This window comes from Myotis nattereri, assembly GCF_964212035.1.
Source record: "Myotis nattereri genome assembly, chromosome: 5".
Lineage (NCBI taxonomy): Eukaryota > Metazoa > Chordata > Mammalia > Chiroptera > Vespertilionidae > Myotis > Myotis nattereri.
In genome coordinates, this window is record NC_138080.1 from 5,630,671 (window position 1) to 5,649,875 (window position 19,205).

A 19,205-nucleotide genomic window follows, 5' to 3' on the forward strand; every position below is an offset into this window, starting at 1 on the left:
AAAACCGCATTCCCTTCCCCTGCAGTCGTCCCTGTCTTTTTGTTTTTAATTAAAATGTAGTTGGTGCCTTGGCTGGTGTACTCAGTGGTTAGAGTGTCGACCCACGCACAGAAGGGTCGTAGGTTTGATTCCGGGTCAAGGGCACGTTACCTGGGTTGCAGGTTCAATCCCCAGCCAGGGTGCATTCAGGAGGTAAACAATCAATATATCTTGCTCACATTGATGTTTCTCTCTCTTTTTCCTCCTTCCCTCCTCTCCCCCTCTCTCCCACTCTCTAAAAATTCTATGGAAAAAATATCCTCAGGTGAGGGTCAACTCATTATATATTATATATATTTCATATATTAATTAAAGGCCCGGTACACAGATTCGTGCACATTGAAAGGAAATTAATTAGCAGGTGGCCTGCAGGGCAGGACTGGGCAAGACGGGCTGGACACGCCCTGGAGCCAACCTCTCACAGTCCCTCCCCGGCCAGCCACATCTGGGGTGGTGCCAGGGCTCAAAGGGCATTTGCGGAGTGAGTGGGGTCCCTCTGGCAGGTGGGGTCCCTCAGCCTGGCCTCCAGGGATTGGGCCAAAACTGGCTCTCCGACACCCCCAAGGGGTATGGATTATGAGAGGGCGGTTCTCGGGTGACGCACCCCAGAATCAGGCTCCCTCCTCAGGTGCGTCACCCGAGAACCACAGCTGCCAAGTCACCACAGCTCGACAGCTACTGCATTGAGTGTCTGCCCCCTGGTGGTCAGTGCACATCATTGCTACCGGTCAGACGGTTGCTTAGGCTTTTATATCTATATATATAAAAGGCTAATATGCTAAGTGTCCGACCATCCGGGTAATGACCTCACGTAGCAACATCCGGCTTCCTCTCCTTAGCAACTAGCTCAGCCGTGGGCAAACTACGGCCCGCGGGCCAGATCCGGCCCATTTGAAATGAATAAAACTAAAAAAAAAAAAAGACCGTACCCTTTTATGTAATGATGTTTACTTTGAATTTATATTAGTTCACACAAACACTCCATCCATGCTTTTGTTCCAGCCTCCGGTCCAGTTTAAGAACCCATTGTGGCCCTCGAGTCAAAAAGTTTTCCCACCCCTGGGCTAGCTCCTTACAGCTTCTTCAGCCCAGGAACCCGATTTGCTTTATAGCCAGGCACAAGCGTTTATACTTTTAACTAAATGCTGTGAAGCGTTTTCACATGTCTCATCTCATTTGATCCTCACAGAAGTCCTGGAGTAAGTAGATAGGAGACTCAGTAGAATCCTATTTTCTTTTCATTAGCTGGAAAATGGAGATTTAGAAAGCTTAGAAACTTGACCCGACTGAAAAGAAGTAAGAAATGGTGGACCTTGAAAATGACTTCAGGTTTTCTCACTGCACATAATATAGTCAAACACTGCTGCCCTTAAATATTTTACCCTTTGTTCTCCCTGCGTGATCTATAATAATAATCTGCTTCATGTTGATATTTACTGCCGTGTTGCTGACAATTACCTGAAAGAGAAGTTGGGGTGCTTCACTGGGCTGGAAAAAGTTTAGCTACATCAGAAAGCAGGTCTAATTAAGCAAGTTTATTCTATATCTGTAAAAGGCTAAGTTGACTAGCGCATGCATGATACATATAAAGCTGTTGCTGGTGCCAATCGCATGCGTGTGTTTCCATCTGTCATTGTCAATCATGAATTTGGTTGACACTTCTATTATAGAGAAAGGGCAAATAGCAATATTAAAATATTTCTTCTAATTAATTGCCTTTCAATGTGCACGAATTCGTGCACCGGGCCACAAGTACCTAGATAGTTAACTATATGTATTATATTAGTTTCAGGCCTACGATATAGTGATTTGACAATTATATACCTTACACTGTGTTCATCACACTAAGTCTAGTAACTATCTGTCACCATGCCAACTTACCACCATTGTTGACTATATTCCCCTTCACCCTTTTCACCCCTCCCCTCTGACAACCATAAGTTTATTCTTTGTTTCTGAATCTGTTTTTGTTTTGTTTTGCTTGTTCTGCTTTTTAAAAAAATTCCACATATCAGTGAAATGAAGTATTTGTCTTTCTCTGTCTTATTTCATTTAGTACAATACCTTCTAGGTCCATCTATGTTGTCTCAAATAGCAAAATTTCATTCTTTAATTGCTGAGTAATATTCCATTGTGTATATATACCATATCCTCTTCATTCATCTATCAGTGAACACCTGGTTGCTTCCCTAGCTTGGCTATTGTAAATAACTCTGCAGTGAGCATAGTGGTGCATGTGTTTTCAAATTAGTATTTTTGTTTTCTTCAGATAACTGTCCGGAAGTGGGATTGCTGGGTCATATAGTTGTTGTATTTCATACTGTTTCCCCTAGTGGCTGCGCCATTTTGCAGTCCCACCAAGCGTGCATGAGGGTTCCCTGTTCTCCACATCCTACCAGTGCTTGTTGTTTGTTGATTTATTGATGGTAGCCATTGTGACAGGTGTGAGGTGATTCCTCATCGTGGTTTTGATTTGCATTTCCAAATTGTGGTGATGATTAATGATGTTGAGCATCTTTTCGCATATCTATCAGCCATATGTATGCCCTCTTTAGAGAAATGTCTATTCAGGTACTCTGCCCATTTTTTACTTAGATTGTTTGGTTTTTGGTGTTAAGTTGTATGAGTTCCTTATATATTTTGGATATTGACCCCTTAGCAGATATATCATTGGCAAATATATTCCCATTCAGTAGGTTGTCCTTTTGTTTTGTTGATGGTTTCCTTCACTGTGCAGAATCTTTTTAATTTGATCAAGTCCCATTTATTTACTTTTGTTTTTATTTCCCTTGCTCAAGGGGACATATCCATAAAGATAATTGTAATGTTGATGTCAGATAGTTTACTACCTATGTTTCCTTCTAGGAGTTTTATGGTTTCAGGTCTTACATTTAAGTCTTTTAATTCATTTAGAGTTTATTTTTGTATATGATATTAGACACTGGTCCAGTATTATTTTATTTTTTTGCACATGTCTGTCCAGTTTTCCCAGCACCACTTGTTGAAGAGACTGTCATTTCTCCATGGTATATTCTTGCCTCCTTTGTCTTCAATTAATTGATCTTATATGCAAGGGTTTATTTCTGGGTTCTGTTTTTGTGCCACTACCATACTATTTTGATTATTATAGCTTTATAGTAGTTTGAAATCAGAGAGCCTGATATCTCCAACTTTGTTCTACTTTCTCAAGATTGCTTAGCTATTTGTGGTCTTTTGTGATTCCATATAAATTTAAAATTATTTGTTATACTTCTGTTAATTTAAAATGCCATTTGTATTTTGATAGGGATTACATTGAATCTGTAGCCTTCTTAGTGGTCATTTTAACAATATTAATCCTTCTAGTCCATGAGCACAGTATATTTTTCCATTTATTAATGTCCTCTTTATTTTCATTCTTTAGCATCTGACAGTTTTTAGGGTACAGGTCTTTCACCTCCTTCATTAAATTTATACCTATTATTTTATTCTTGAGATGCAATTGTAAATGAAATTGTTTTTGTAATTTCTTCTTCTGATCATTCATTATTAGTGTGACATATTTCTGTATTAGTTTTGTATCCTGATACTTTACTGAATTCATGTATTCTGCTAATCTTTTGGTGGATTCTTTAGGGTTTCTATACATACTATCATGTCATCCGCGAATGATAGTTTTACTCTTCCTTTCCATTTTCAATGGCTTTCTTTTTCTTGTCTTGTCTGATTGCTGTGGCTAGGACTTCCAATACTGTACTGCATAATAGTAGTAGGAGCTGGCATCCTTATCTTGTTCCTGATCTTAGAGGAAAGCTTTCAGTTTTCACCACTGAGTGTGATGTTAGTTGTGGGATTGTCATGTATGGCCCTTATCATTTTAGGTAAGTTCCTTCTGTACCCACTTTTTTGAGAACTTTTACCAGAGATGAATGTTAAATTTGTTAAATACTTTTTCTATTAAGATGATCATATGATTTTTATCTTTGGTTTTGTTGATGTGATGTATCACATCAATTGTTTTGTGGATATTGAACTGCCCTTGCATTCCTGGTATAACTCCCACTTGATCATGGTGTATAGGCTTTTTAATGTATGTTGAATTGGGTTTGCTAGTATCTTGTTGAGAATTTTTACATCTATGATCATCAGAGATAGTGGTCTGTAATTCTCTTTTTTGGCCTGGTTTTGGTATCAGGTTAATGCTGTTCTTGTAGAATGAGTATAGAAGCCTATCTTACCAATTTTTTTTAATAGTTTGAGAAGGATAGGTATTAATTCTTCTCTAAATTTTTGGTGGAATTCACCTGTGAAGCTGACAGGTGCTGGGCTTTTGTTTTTTGTAGTTCTTATTATTGTTTCAAGTTCATTGCTAGTATTCGGTGTGTTCAGATTTGCTGTTTGTTTCTGATTTAGTCTTCGAAGGTTGTCTGTTGTTAGAAATGTATCCACTTCAGTTGTCCAGTTTTTTGGCATATAATTGTTCAGTGTTCTTTAATGATCCTTTGTATTTTTGTGATGTTGATTGTAATCCCTCTTCTTTCATTTCTAATTTTATTTATTTGAGCTCTTTCTCTTTTTTCTTTTTCTTTTTTAATATTATTTCTTTTTATATATTTTTTATTGGATTTCAGAGAGGAAGGGAGAGGGAGAAAGAGACAGGAACATTAATGATGGGAGAGAATCATTGATTGGCTGCCTCCTGCACGTGCCCTACTGGGGATCGAGCTTGAAACCCAGGCATGTGCCCTGACAGGAATCAAACTGTGACTTCCTGGTTCATAGGTTGATGCTCAACCACTGGGCCGCATCAGCTGGGCACTTTCTCTTTTTTCTTGAAGAATCTTGCTAGAGGTTTATCCTTTCAAAGAACTAGCTCTTAGTTTCATTGATCTTTTCTATTGTTTTATTTTGTCTCTGTTTTGTAGTTTCTGATATTTATTATTTTTTTCCTTCTACTTTGGATTGTGTTCTTTTTCTAGTTTCTTCATGTGTAAAGTGGATTGTTTGGTTTATTTGGGATTTTTCCTGTTTTTAAATGTAGGCCTGTAAAGCTATGAACTTCCCATAAAACACAACTTTTGGAAAGTTGTGTTTTCATTTTCATTTGTCTCAAGGAAGTTTTGGGGGATTTTTTTGGTGATTGTTTGTTATTATTAATTTTCATCTAAGGATATTTTTTCCATTGATTTTTAGAGAGAGTGGAAGGGAGGGGGGAGGGAGGGAAGAAGAGAGAAACATCTATGTGAGAGAGACACATCCATTGATTGCGAGGCACATGCCCCGACCTAGGCTGGGGATTGAGCGTGCAACTGAGGTACATGTCCTTGACCAGATTCAAACCCATGTCACTTTGGTCCTCAGGCCAACACTCTAACCACTGAGCAAAACCAGCCAGGGCTGATTTCCTTTTTGCTTCATTGGTTGTTTAGTATCATGGTGTTTAATCTTCACATATGTGTGTTTTTTCCAGCTTTCTTCCTGTAGTTGATTTGTGGCAGTGTGGTCAGAAAATATGCTTGACATAACTTTAATCTTAGTAAAGTCGAGGCTTATTTTGTGACCTAATACGTGGTCTATCCTAGAAAACGTTCTATGTGCCTTTGAGAAAACTGTGTAATCTGCAGTTTGGGGATGAAATGCTCCTTGAATATCTATTAAGTCAGTCTAGTCAAGTGTGGCATTTAAAGCCATTATCTCCTTGTTGATTTTTTGTGTGGATGATCTATCCATGGACATATGTGGAGTACCAAATTCTCCAATTATTGTATTACTGTTAATTTCTGCTTTTATGTCCATTGATACTTGCACCTATGTTGAGTGTATAAATATTTATCATTGTTATATCCTCTTTTTGGGTTAACTCCTTTATTATTATGTAATATCCTTTTGTCTCTCCTTTTTTTTAAATATATTTTTATTGATTTCAGAGAGGAGAGAGGGAGAGAGATAGAAACATCAGTGATGAGAGAAACTCATGGATCTGCTGCCTCCTGCACATCCCACGACTGGGGATCGAGCCCACAACCTGGGCATGTGCCCTGACCAGGAATCGAACTGTGACCTCCTGGTTCATAAGTTGATGCTCAACCACGGAGCCATGCCGGCCGGGCTCTTTTTACATTCTTTGATTTGAAGTCTGTTCTGCCTGCTATGCGTATTGCTATCCCAGCTTTCTTTTTGTTTCTTTTTGCATGGACTCTTCTTTTTCTATCCCTTCACTTTTAGTCTGTGTGTGTGTGTGTGTGTGTGTGTGTGTGTGTGTGTGTTATCTAAAGTGAATCTCTTGGAAGCAGCATGTAGAGGGGTCTTGTTCTTTTATCCATTCAGCCACTCTATGTCTTTTGATTGGAACATTTAGTCCATTTACATTTAAAGTAATAATTGAGCCAGGCCGGTGTGGCTCAGTGGTTGAGAGTCAAACTATGAACTAGAACATCACTGTTCAATTCCTAGTCAAGGCACATGCCTGGGCTGCCAGCTCAATCCCCAGTAGGAGGCATGCAGGAGGCAGCCGATTGATAACTTTCATCATCGATGTTTCTATCTCTCCCTTCCTCTCTGAAAAATCTATTTTAAAAATTAGTAATAATTTATAGGTATGTGCTTATTTTGTTAATTTTTTTGGCTGTTTTTGTTCTCTGTTCCTTTCTTAATTCCTTTCCTTTTGATTTGCAGATATTCTTTAGTTTTGTTTGGGTTCCTCTATATTTTTTGTAGGTTTTTGGTTTGTGGTTACCATGAGGTTCATAGATATTCATCTATATATATAGTTATTGATATATATATATATATATATATATATATATATATATATATATATCTACACTAATAAAAGAGAAAAATGGTAATTGGCGTACGGCAATACCATTTTCATTGGCTAATCAGGGCTATATGCAAATTAACTGCCAACTAAGATTGGCAGTTAACTGCCAACAAGATGGCGGCTAATTTGCATATGTAGGCACAATGCAGGGAGGCGAAGGGAAAGCAGGAAGAAGCCCCCTGCCACTGACAGTGATCGGAAACCCAGGGGGGAGCTAAGAGCTGGGGGGCAGGGCAAAGGCGGCCCTGGGGCCGCCTTTGCCCTGCCCCCCAGCCATGATCGGAGAATCAGGTGCCTTTGCCGCCCTGGCCAGTGATAGCAGGAAGTAGGGGTGGAGCCAGCGATGGGAGCTGGGCACGGTCGAAGCTGGCAGTCCCAGGAGCTAGGGGTCCCTTGCCTGGGCCTAAAGCGAAGCCCACGATCGTGGCGCCCCCCGCTGCCACTGCAGGTCCCCGCTGCCCGGGCCGGACGCCTAGGCCAGAGGCGTTAGGCCTGGGCAGGGGTGGAGCCTGCAACCGCGGGGAACTGGGGGTCCCCTGCCCAGGCCTGACACCTCTGCCGGAGGCCTCAGGCCTGGTCAAGGGGCCGATCCGGTGATTGGTGATCGGAGGGTGATGAGGGTCAACTCCTCTGGCTGAGGCATCAGGCCTGGGTGGGGGGTGGAGCTGGGGGTTGCGGGGATATGATGGTCCCCTTGCCCAGGCCTGAAGCCTGGGTCAGAGGCGTCAGGCTTGGGCGGGGGGTGGAGCAAGCGATCAGAGGGAGATGGGAGTCCCCTGCCCAGGCATGATTCCTGGGCCAGAGGCCTCAGGCCTGGGCGGGGGCCAGAGCCAGTGATCGGGGGGAGATGGGGGTCCCCTGTCCAAGCCTGACACCTCTGGCGGAGGCGTCAGGCCTGGGCAAGGGGCCACTCAGGCGATCGGAGGGTGATGGGGGTCAACGCCTGAGGGCTCCCAGTATGTGAGAGGGGGCAGGCTGGGCTGAGGGACACTCCCCACCCCCTACCCCCACCCAGTGCACGAATTTCGTGCACCGGGCCCCATATATATATATATATATATATATATATATATATATATATATATATATAAATATATATATTTAAATAAATATATATATATAAATAAATATATATATATATATTTATATATATAGCAGTCTATTTTAAGCTGATACATGTTCTATATCTTTTTGTTTTGTGTATCCCTTGACTATTTAGTTATAGTTAATGTTGCTACTTTTGTCTTTTAACCTTCATATTAGCTTTTTAAGTGGTTGATTTACTGCGTTTGTTATATATTTGCCTTTACCATTACGATTTTTTTTCTTATATCTTCTTATTTCTGGTTATGGCCTTTTCTTTTCTGCATAAAGAAGACTCTTTAACATTTCTTGGAAAACCAGTTTAATTGTGATAAAGTCCTTTAGTTTTTGCTTATCTGGGAAACTCTTTCTCTCTTCTTCAGTTCTGAGTGATAACCTTGCCAGGTAGAGTATTCTAGGTTGTAGGTTCCTTTCTTTCAGCACTTTAAATATTTCCTGTCACTCCCTTGTGGCCTGTACAGTTGCTGCTCAGAAATCAGCTGATAGCCTTAAGGGGTTTCCCTTGTATGTGACTTGTTTCTTTCTTGCTGCCTTCAAAATTGTTTTTTTTTTATCTTTAACTTTTGCCATTTTAATTACAGTATGTCTTGGCATGAGCCTCTTTGGGTTCATCTTGTTTGGAACTCTCTGTGCTTCCTGAACCTGAATGTCTGTTTCCTGCCCCAAATTAGGAAAGTTTTCAGCCAGTATTTCTTCAACTGTACTTTCTGCCCCTTTTCTAATTCCTTCTAATGTGTTCTTCATTTCAGTTACTGTCTTTTTCATCTCTGATCGGCTCTTTGTTATATTTTCTACCTCTTTGTGGAGTTCTTTATCTGGCAAATTGCTTATCTCTGTTTCACGAGTGTTTTTCTCCAGGTATGTTTTGTTTCTTCATTTGGTAAATGTTCTTCTGTCTCCCATTTTTTGTTTGACTTTATGTGTTTGTTCCTGAGTTAGATGAAATAGCTCTCTCTCTCCTAATCTTGCAAATGTGGTCTCTATGTAGACTGTGTGCCAATGGTTTGGGTAGGCTGTTCCTTATCAGGGCGGTGCATGTGGGCACCTGGTGTGCTGCGTGGCCAGGATGAGTGGGTCCCGGGTCGGGCAGCGGTGTGTGCTTCCTTGCTCTTCTGATCCAGGCGGGCTGCCCAGTGTGCATGTGGTGCGCCCCATTTCTTTAACTGTCTGTTGCCATCGCACCGCCCTACTTGTTCTGCACTTTCTCTACAGGACAGCCCTGTGCGAGGTACCACAGTGTTGCTCTAGTTCACATTCTCTCTGGTCAGGGGAGCACCCCCTGAGTGTGCAACCCAATGGGTGCCTGCAGCTGCATCCTGCTGGTGCACTGGATCAGTCTCCAGCCGAGGGGCCCCGTGCACGCACACTCCTGCTGGAGCCAGCTCCGGGAGGGTTGGCTGGAGACTCCTTGCAGCAGCCCTGCACTCTTGAGGCACCCAGCCTGCCATATGTGGTCCGTCTCACTTGTTGTGCAGAAGCTGTTCAACTGGCCCTCTCTTGCCTCTCAGGAGGAATTGCTCTAAGTAGAGGTGTACATTCTGTGTGTTCTTGGGAGTGTCGAGCTCAGCATCCTCCTACACCACCATCTTGGGCCTGCCTCCCAAGTTTTAATTTTGATGGGAATCCAGTGTGGCTGTTCTTTCTCTGGTTTGTGTTTTAGGTGTCATATCTAGGAAACGATTATGTAACTGAAGATCACAGAAACTTCCAGGAGTTTCTGTAACATTCACAGAGCATAGCTTTCCACGAGGAGGCCCAGGAATTTTGGAAGGAGTGAAGTAGATGCAGGTTGGCTCCTGGAATTAAAAGAATGGGGTCACAAAAGAAAACATTTAGAACATTATAGCTCAGAGCTAGCTAACAGACAAGCCCACGGGCAAGAAATAGGGTTGGCACATTTGGGTCAGTGACAAGAGGAAGATTCTCGACACCCATAGGTAAAGCGACCCCTAGGAAGACTCCCTCGGACAGGAGAGCAGCAGAACCGCCCCGAGAGGGAAGCTGGAGACCTTGCTGGAGAGTGCTTTCCTACTGAGGGGCCTAAAGAACAGGTCCAGATAACATCAGAACCGACTTCAGCCTGAGGAGAAGGGTAAAGGTAACCAGAGTGAGAAGATGCCCAGGGGGGGAGCTGTGCTGGCAGCAATGGCCTGCAGTCTCTGAAGAGGCTTTGGAACCCAGAAGTCCAGCAAATCTGTAAAAGTTACACAGTTCCTTCACTCCGGCTTTCTTTAAAGTTTTTTATAAAAGTTCCCTTTGAAGAAAGTGTCAGTTGGTCTTACCTAACCACGAAGGGGCAAGGGTTTCCTCCGCCTGGGTCAGAGCCTCGGGCAGGCTGCCGCCCCCCCCGCGCCCCACCCCCGACCCCGGCGCCTACTCCTGCTCTGGGCAGAGGCAGAGGCAGAGGCAGAGGGGTCCTGGCCACAGCCGACCCAACACCTCCCTCCCGGAGGCTCTTTCCTCGTGACCAACACACACCGCACATGACTACGATAGGAATGGCCCAGGCTCATGGACAGAGAAGAGTCCTGCAGAATTCAAAGACACAAGTGATTTCTTTCTCTTCAAACCCAGAAAAATGCATTTCCAGCACCTCGCTTTTGGTCACATGCTTAACAAACTGTAATAGGGGGTTACATCCTAGGGATTTAGGGCAATTTATAAAGGCAAAAAGTAAAACGTCCCAGTTACTTTCTAAAAACTCAAATCACAGTGAAAGGCTGACAAGTACAGGGACTGCAGCTTCCTCAGGGGACATCAGTCATGTCCTCATGCCACCATCACCGAGAGGAATTGACCTCCAGGCCAATTGGCTGTGAGGACCAGCTGCAACTACAGTGGGGAGCTGCTGTGCAGGAGGCACCCCTATGGAGCAGGACTTGCTTCAGTGGGGCTTTGGTGCTCACTGAGTCTGCCCCTTGAGTGTGCCGCTTATGAATGTGTAGAGTTGTTACCTGGTGTGGTCTCACACTGACCACTTGGTGCACTGGCTCTTGGGTCTCTAGGAAGGTGCAAAGGCAGCCACTGCCTGGGGCCACTCAACAGGAGCTACAGAGAGATCTTTAGATTCCTCCTTTTTGTATCAGGTTTGGAAGTGCCCAGATGAGGCCCAGCTGTGAAGCAAGGCAGGCTGGTGCTGGTGCTGGGTCGTGGGCCTTTTATTGATAGGTTTAGGGCTCCCTGACCCAGCTGCAGCTTGTTTGACAGATTTTAGCCTGAGCAAGGACAGGCCATTCATATGCAAAAGACACTGCACACAGCTTGGGTGTGGTTGTAAATTGGATGAGATAGGGTCTTAGGGAATCACAGGGGCAGAGCAAACAGAAATGGCTGCCAATTAGCTCTGCAACCCGGGAGGTCCCACCATAGGAACAATGATCCCTGTGGGCACCTCCATCTGGGAGAAAGCCACCTCAATGCCAGCCAATCCACTTTCCTCATATGTGTCTGTCCCCCAGAGCTTCACCCTGGTGCTGGAGCTCAGAGGCAGTGGGACCTTGTAAGGTCAGTTCATGGTGCAGGCCTTTAAAGAGGAACAGCTGGGTCTCCAGCAGCCTCTGTATCACTGAGCCCCAATCCATACTGGTTTTTACAGCCCATAGTTCTTACTGCCCATAGGGACTCCTCTTCCCAGCTCTGGAACCCTGGGCTGGGCATCTGGTGTGGGGCTAGGACCCCTTGCTCCTCAAGGCAGCCTCTGCAGAGACAATCACCCTCCCGATTTAAAAAAGGCACATGTGGGTGCCAGACCAACCTGTCCCGTGCCTTCGCACCTCCTATGAGTCTCAGTGTGCTATCTTCTTTACTTCTCTAGTTGTAGGACTTCCATTCAGCCAGCTTTCTAGCGATTCTGGATGATGGCTGTTCTGTATTTTAATTGTAATTTTGATGTGGTTGTGGGAGGTGGCAAGTGCAGGCATTTACCTGTGCTGCGATCTTCAAATCTCCCATCTCTTATTTTTTTTTACAGCCCCAGAGTCTGTAAGAAAGCCTCTTGTCTATAGTTAGTAAGCTGAATAATCATTAAACAACTGTGATCCTATTCTTATTGTGTGTCCTTCCCCCTATACAGGGGTGGAGAGGGAGAATAAGGAGGCAATAGAAACGTTGACATGAGAGAGAAACATCATCAGCTGCCTCCCGTGCATGCCCTGACTTGGGATGGAATCTGCAACCTTTTGGTGTACAGAACGATGCTCCAACCAACTGAGCCACCCAGCCAGGACAACATAGGGTGCCTTAAGAATTAAATGTAGCATCCCAGAAGAATACTACATCTTTGAAGATCAGAAATCTCAGAAAAGGGTTTCCCTAATACTGTCACAGACTCTCTAACAGTTACATTTGTAAGTAGGAGGGACCTGTGGTTTTGTAAACATTTCCTGTCTTCATCTTAACCTGACAGGCTTCTCCTAAATGGCTCAACTCTACACAGTTCTTTTCCCACTTTGCATCTACATCAACAGTTCCCTCAAGGCATAGACAAGCTTCCATTTCTCTTTGCTAGAAATGAATCAGAAAACGAGTACTTAATAAAATTTGAGACCAAGAATATAGGAAACAATAGATTATCCAAAAAAAGAATATGTGGATCATAATATTCTTCTTCCCCAATATTTAGGGCAAATTACACACTTTAAATATGTGCATTTTGTTATATGTCAATTATACCCCAATAAAACTGTAACATGAAACACAGTTGTTCAGAAAAGGAAATGCAAGCATGGCTTAGTTCTGAATAGCACAAATAGTCAAATAATGTAAACATTGAATTTTCTTTAAAATGTAATTATGCGGAGGCAACAGAGAGATGTGTGGCTGTGTAAGGGCTAGATGGGGGAGTCCTCCACAGTGGGGGTTCAGCAGGTAAAGTCTAAGGCTGGAAACATGCTGTTTAGGGACGTGGGGGGAAGTATGCCACGAGTCGGCTCCCAGTGGCTGTCTCTGAGGAAGGGGGTCGCAGATTACTGGTCTTAGCACATGTGGGAGGAACTGTCTGAACCATGTTCAGGTATAACTTTAATATAAATAAGAACTTGTAGGGCACTACCAGAGCCTCAGAGTCACTACCTCAGTCTGCCTGGTGGTGGAGCGGCTCCGTGTGCCCCGACCCCGGGCTCAGACAGGAGACACGGGATTTCCCAGGTGATCGCGGGCCCTCGGCAGAGTCTTCAGGTTTGCGAGTGGAGGCTGTGTGAGCGCGCCAGGCAGCTTTTGCTCTGAAGAGCTCCGGTGGGTCATCTTCTGAGGACCCAAACGTTGGAATTGGCTGCTTAAAGCGGCTTAAATTGAGGGGCGCCTGAGTTCTTTGCACTTTTCTCATGACAAGAACCCAAAATATAGACACATATTTGAGATAATGTGATGCTTTGAAGATAATTCACCTTCTTTCCTCCACGCCCCGTGGGAAGTGTGGGGAGTAGAGGCCTGATGACCTAGTGACCTGTCCTTCTTGTCCCCTCTCCAGGTGGTCACTTTCAGCGCAGCTCTCTGTCCCCTCGGAGCCTGGTGTATGAAAGTGAATTCTCCACACTCGAGCCTTCCTTGGACATGTATGATGAGAACAAAACCTGATTTTTTACAAAGGGGCCGTTGGGGGTCACCTCTTCGGTGATTTGATTTACGATCACCTTCCTTGTTTTGTATTCTTCTGTCAGCGTCTGTTTTGGAAGAATGGCAGCGCTTTCCAAGCTCAGGTGGGGGCTCAGGGGTAAATTGCGAAGGTCCCCCCTGGTGAGGCTTTGAGAACAGCCTTGGTTCCCAGGTGACCTGGTGGCAGCCAAACCCCGCCCACAGCTGGCCACTGACCATGGCCCCGACAAGCCTGGCTGTTTGCAGAGGAGCCAGCCCAGGGTTCATGGTGCATCGTGAACATGTGTCTGAAGAGCCACATGCTGTCTGTGCCGGGCGATGCTGGCATTTAAATACCTTTGTGCTCCTCACTTAGGATGCGTCCTAACGCCCACAGGCGCGCTTCTTACCGACGTGGGCACGAGTTGCTGCTGCATGGCCCACTCTGTATTTTCCTGTCTCTTAATCTACTTCCTGTTAAAAGGCCTCTTTCTGAAGGTTCCTGAGAGAAAGCCTCCCCTTTTGTCCCTCCTCTGAGACTGACCACCTAGAGCGTCGCCACGGGCAGGCTGTGCCGGACAGGCATCGTCCACACGGTCACAGAGCATGACAGAAGGTGTCACACGCTTCTGTGACCACCGAACACTGAAGGCTCTGTCCCCAAGGCCTGTGACTTATTTGCTTAGCAGCCACTGAGGCGCGTGGGGAGGTGGCACCCAGGAGGCCAGCCTGGCAATCATCCCAGCGTGACAGCCAGTGGGTGTCAAAATCGGAAGGGTTCTGCATGCTTTTTTCTAGAAGATCGGATCACCCCCTCGCCGGCAGACACCGGACGAGCACCTCGCTTCAGGCTTCACCGGTCCAGCCCAGTGCTCTCCGCCAGCCTCGGGTCGGATGAGGAAGGCGCAGGAGCTTACAGAATAATGCTGGTGGCCCGCGCAGCGCAGATCTGGGACTCGTGCCCTGACTCACCTGGGATGACATCAAGTTAACCTCACAAGAAACATGCATTTTAAGAGTAATCCCAACACAGAATCACGATGAGCAAATTTACGAAACAAATCTAGACATCCTTGTTGCTCAAGGACGCACCCTAGTCCAGCTGTTTCTCCTGGTGACACCGCGGAGTGCCAGAGCCCGCCTGTCTGTTTCTGAGGACGGACCTTCAGTCTCTGCACGCCAAGAGTTAGACCAGCAGCAAACCGCACGCGTCCCCATGCCGCCCTTCTCACGGACCCGCCGGACAGGAGTGCGAGGGGACCCTCGCCCTTCCCCACGGCCCCGGCTTCTCTTTCACAGCCTCTCTGCTTGCGATTTGTCGCTAAGATGCCTCGGACACAGTTAGGCCCGGAGCAAAGCCCGCACAGAACCAGGCGGAGCAGCCTGAGGCTCCCCGTCTCGGCAGCTTTGGGGTTTCATCGCTCCAGGTTGGAACAGTGCAGAGTTTTAAGGTCTTGGCAGGTTTTTCTTTTTCCCTTTAGCCAAGGGCTTTGTTCGTTTCCTAGTTATAGTCACTGCACTAGACAAATATTTCTTATAAAAAACAGCTTCAAGCGGCCCCGTTCATGGACAGGTTGGCCACCGGCTTGGCGAGAGAGCGGGGTCCGGGCGCCTGGGCGCCGTCTGGCCTGCGGAGGCCCCGGACTCGCGCCTGCCTCGGGGTTTGGTTCGGCTCCTCCCGCGGGGAAGGGCCGCTCTCACCATGGGCACCACACCGGCTTTTCTGAACCAGAACTCAGATCCGAGCGCAGCATTTTCTTCCGACCTGTGCGGTCTCACAAAAGCAGTTACTTTCCATTAAATTACTTGGGAAGAAATGTAAAATTCAGGCCCCTAAAAGTCCACTTCTTGATGTCGTATTTGAATTTCTGGCAAATCTAGGGCACACGCTTCCTGCCGGAGAACCCAGGGGGCGTTTCTTACAGGGAGTCCCTGCGGGTGGTGCTTCAGGTCCAGGCAGACACTGTTTCCTGGACGTCGGAGCTGCTTTCCTTCTCGGCTCCACAGTGCCCCGCGTTGTCCGGAGGGACAGGGGCGTCTCCGCACAGGCCACGCACGTCGGGCAGAGCGAGGGAGGCATGACTGTCTCCAAAGCGGCCTCTTTGCTGGCAGCTGAGCTGAGGGAAACCCTCGCGAGCCACCCAGGGGCCTGGCGGGGCAGCAGGGCTGCTTGGGGGTGAGCTTGGGGGTGAGAACACACTCCTGCCCCGAGAAGCTCAAGTCTCAGAGCTTGTGGGCCAGGCGTGTGCGGTTTGGGGGCGGAGAGGGCTTTTCCCACATCATAGGAGTGTCTCCGCTGTCGCAGATCTCCAGCCACCGCGGGTATTCCCCGGGGAGTGTATGGTAACCTCTGATCGTTTGGGGGGTACGGTGGAGGGACTATTTGAAGATAGAGGGGGCAGAGCCGTGACTTCCACCACAGACCTCTGTCCCTGCGGTGGACTCTGAGCTGGCAGCAGGCCCCAGGGCATGTGGGCTGAGGTCCGGAGCAGCAGGAATTGGGTTGACAGTTAAAATGCCAATGCCTACAATTTGGTGATTTTTAACTTCCTGAGGGAAGAACTTCCCATAGCCCTCCTTTTCCGTTATTTCAGGGACAGAGGAGAGGTGGCTGGCCAGCTGGCCACAGGCGGAGGCCCAGGCTCGGCACCCATGGCAGGGTGGGGGTGGTGGGTGGTGCTAGCAGGCTGCTGTCCACCCAGGGCCGCCTGCCTCTGCCCCCTCAGGGGAACACCAGTTCTACCACCAGGGGGTTAGCAGTACCTTGTAACGTCTGGTGAGCCCCACTTTTTAAGAAAGGCTCCATCTCCCTGCCCCTCCTCAGGCCTGACTCAGAGAACGCCCAGGAGGCACTCCCCTGAACACCCGCCAGCGCCTGCGCCTGCCACGGCCTGGCTTCCAAAGATGTGGTTGTACCTTGCCAGGTGGCTCAGGTGGTTAGAGCATCGTACCGTTCACCAGAAGGTTGCAGTTCAGTTCCCAGTTAGGGCACATACCTAGGTTGTGGGTTCGATCCCTAGTTGGGGCACATCGAGGAGTGCGGGAGGCAATCCAATGTTTCACATCGATTTATCCCTCTCTCTCTCTCTCAAATCAATAAAAACATATCCTCCAGTGAGAACTTAAAAAGAGATACAGTCACAAAGGGTTTAAACAAAATAAGATTGCTAAATTAACTAACTTCATGTCTCCTGTGGGCTTTATAAGTTCTTCTCATATTTTTATTACCCCTCACATCCAATTCTTTCCTTGATCTACCTGTTAAACAAAACTGGTTTTAACTGGCCCTGGTGGTGTGTTCAGTGGTTAGAGCATCACCCTGCCCACCGAAGGGTCACAAGTTTGATTCCCGGTCAAGGGCACGTACCTGGGTTGCAGGTTCCATCCCCAGCCCCTGTTGGGGCAGGTGCAGGAGGCAACCGACTGATGTGTTTCTCTCGCGTAGATGTTTCTCTCTCTCTCCCCCCTCCCTTGCACTCGCTCTAAAAAGGATCAATTGAAAAAATATCCTCAGGTGAGGATTAACAAAACCAAAACAAAGCAAAAAAACTGGTTTCAGCCGAAGAAAAATCAAAATGTTGCCTTGCTGTTGACCTTCAATATTTATGCAGCGTTTCTGCTGTGGGCAAACAAGGAGGTGGTATTGATGTCAGGTCACCTTGACAAGTTGTTGCTGCTCACAAATATCATGCAACAAAAACACTGATTTCCGGGAGGTGGGACTTGGAAGGAAAAGGTAGGATTATAAGGCTGATTTTGTCAACAGGCCTTTATCTCGTTCTCACCATGTGCCAAACACAGACACTCAGAGTTCATGAACCCAGCGGTCATGAAGATTTGGCTGGCATAGGAAACCGGCACATTACCAGCCAACTGGGCTGTGAGACCAGATGTAATGAGGGTGAGTCATGAAGAGGGGGTTGCCCAGGGCGCACACAGGGGCGTGGTGCAGCGTGGAGAGGCCAGGAAGCACCTCGAAATGCAACACCCAGTGATGGCAAGCCGAGGGGGCTCGGGATGGCAAAGGGACTTACCTGGGATTTCCCCTCTCGCACGTCACCCTAGCTCACGCCGTTTTTCTGTTTTCTTCGCTCTCACTTGGGGAAGAAGCAGATATGTTATGACACGTGTCTCCTTGGGGCTTGTTGGAGTCAGATGCTGGGCAGGGAAGCTTTGCTGTAAGAGGGCCTAAGTCTCTGTTCAGAGAGAGAGCTGGTACAGGGGTGGGCGGGGTAGGCACTTCCATGCCTGGGGGCCGGGCCTGCCTTAAGCAGGAAACTTCTCAGTGGGAAAGGAGGGAGCCACGCGATTGGAGCGGAAGCCCGGGCTGCTAGTCTTGGTGACGGGGTAGGTATTAGGGGGACCCAGGGAGAGCCCCGTGGGAGCTGGCGGGTGTCCAGGGCGCATGGAGACCCAGCGCTGGTCTCCAGCAGAAATTTGGGGAAGGAAGAGTGATCAGGGCGTGGCCCTCTGTGCATCAGACACCGGGGAGCTGTTTTAAATGCACATGTCACCTGTACCTGCATGAGCCTCCATCTCAGTGCAGGCCCTCAGGTGCCCCAAAACGCGTCTCTCTCTCTCTCTCTCTCTCTCTCTCTCTCTCTCTCTCTCCCTCTCCCTCTCCCTCTCCCTCTCTCTCTCTTTCTTTTTCTCCCTCTCCCTCTGTCTTTTCACTCCCCTCTTTCTCTCCCTCCCTCTCCCTCTCCCCCTTTCCCTCTCCCTCTTTCTCTCTCTCACATACTCACACACACACATGCACAGAGTATGCACACACAAAGTATGCACACAGGCACACACACTCTCCTTCCCACACACACTCCCTGGACTTAGAACCCCACAGGGAATGTCTGCCTGCCCTGGTGTTCCGTTATTCCAGATGATGCTGGAAGCCAGCGTGGGCTCCGGTTGCCCAGGGACACGAGAGCCAGGCGTGCAGTAAAGCCCCGGGGGCTGGCTGAGGTGCGGGCAGAGGAGCTGCTGACAGCAGCTGATTGAGAAAAAGCCCTGGTGTGATTCCCCTGCTCAGCCTCACCCACCGCCAGAAGCAACGCTTGGATCCCATGCGGACGGTGCTCCCTGCTCCACACGAGTGCGGGCAGCCGCTGTGACACCCGCAGTTCAGCGTCCTCCCTCCTGAGAGCAGCTGTTACAAGTGCAGCGCGTCCCGTTTCGCCTTTTCTTTTCGCTTGGTTGGTAATTGTCCCAAAGCCACTGGACCAATGGGCGTGAGTGTGAGCGTGAGTGTGCATGTTCATGTGATACCCGGACGTAGCTGAGCTGTCAGCAGGCCTGGAAAACGCCTATGCAGTTCAGGTATGGTAACAGGTTATGCGGTTAGGTATGGTAATAGCCTGTGCGGTCAGGTATGGTAAAGGTCTATGCGGTTCAGGTATGGTAACAGCCTGTGGGGTTCAGGTATGGTAACAGCCTGTGCGGTTAGGTATGGTGGCAGCCCGTGCGGTTCAGATATGGTAACAGCCTGTGCAGTTAGGTATGGTAAAGGTCTATGCGGTTCAGGTATGGTAACAGCCTGTGCGGTTAGGTATGGTAAAGGTCTATGCGGTTCAGGTATGGTAACAGCCTGTGGGGTTCAGATATGGTAACAGCCTGTGCGGTCAGGTATGGTAAAGGTCTATGCGGTTCAGGTATGGTAACAGCCTGTGCGGTTAGGTATGGTGAAGGTCTATGC

The 19,205-nt window shown here is 47.3% G+C and overlaps 1 protein-coding gene across 1 annotated transcript in view; it reads left to right on the forward strand.

Annotated features, from left to right (window-relative positions):
* Positions 1-17,039, forward strand: part of RNF130 (ring finger protein 130) — a 142,382-nt gene extending 125,343 nt beyond the window's left edge. Inside the window, exon 8 of the mRNA XM_081091929.1 lies at positions 13,413-17,039. Within this exon, the coding sequence (XP_080948055.1) occupies positions 13,413-13,519 (107 nt within the window). The 3' untranslated portion in view covers positions 13,520-17,039. The remainder of the gene's footprint in view (positions 1-13,412) is intronic.
* The last annotated feature ends 2,166 nt before the right edge of the window (positions 17,040-19,205 follow it).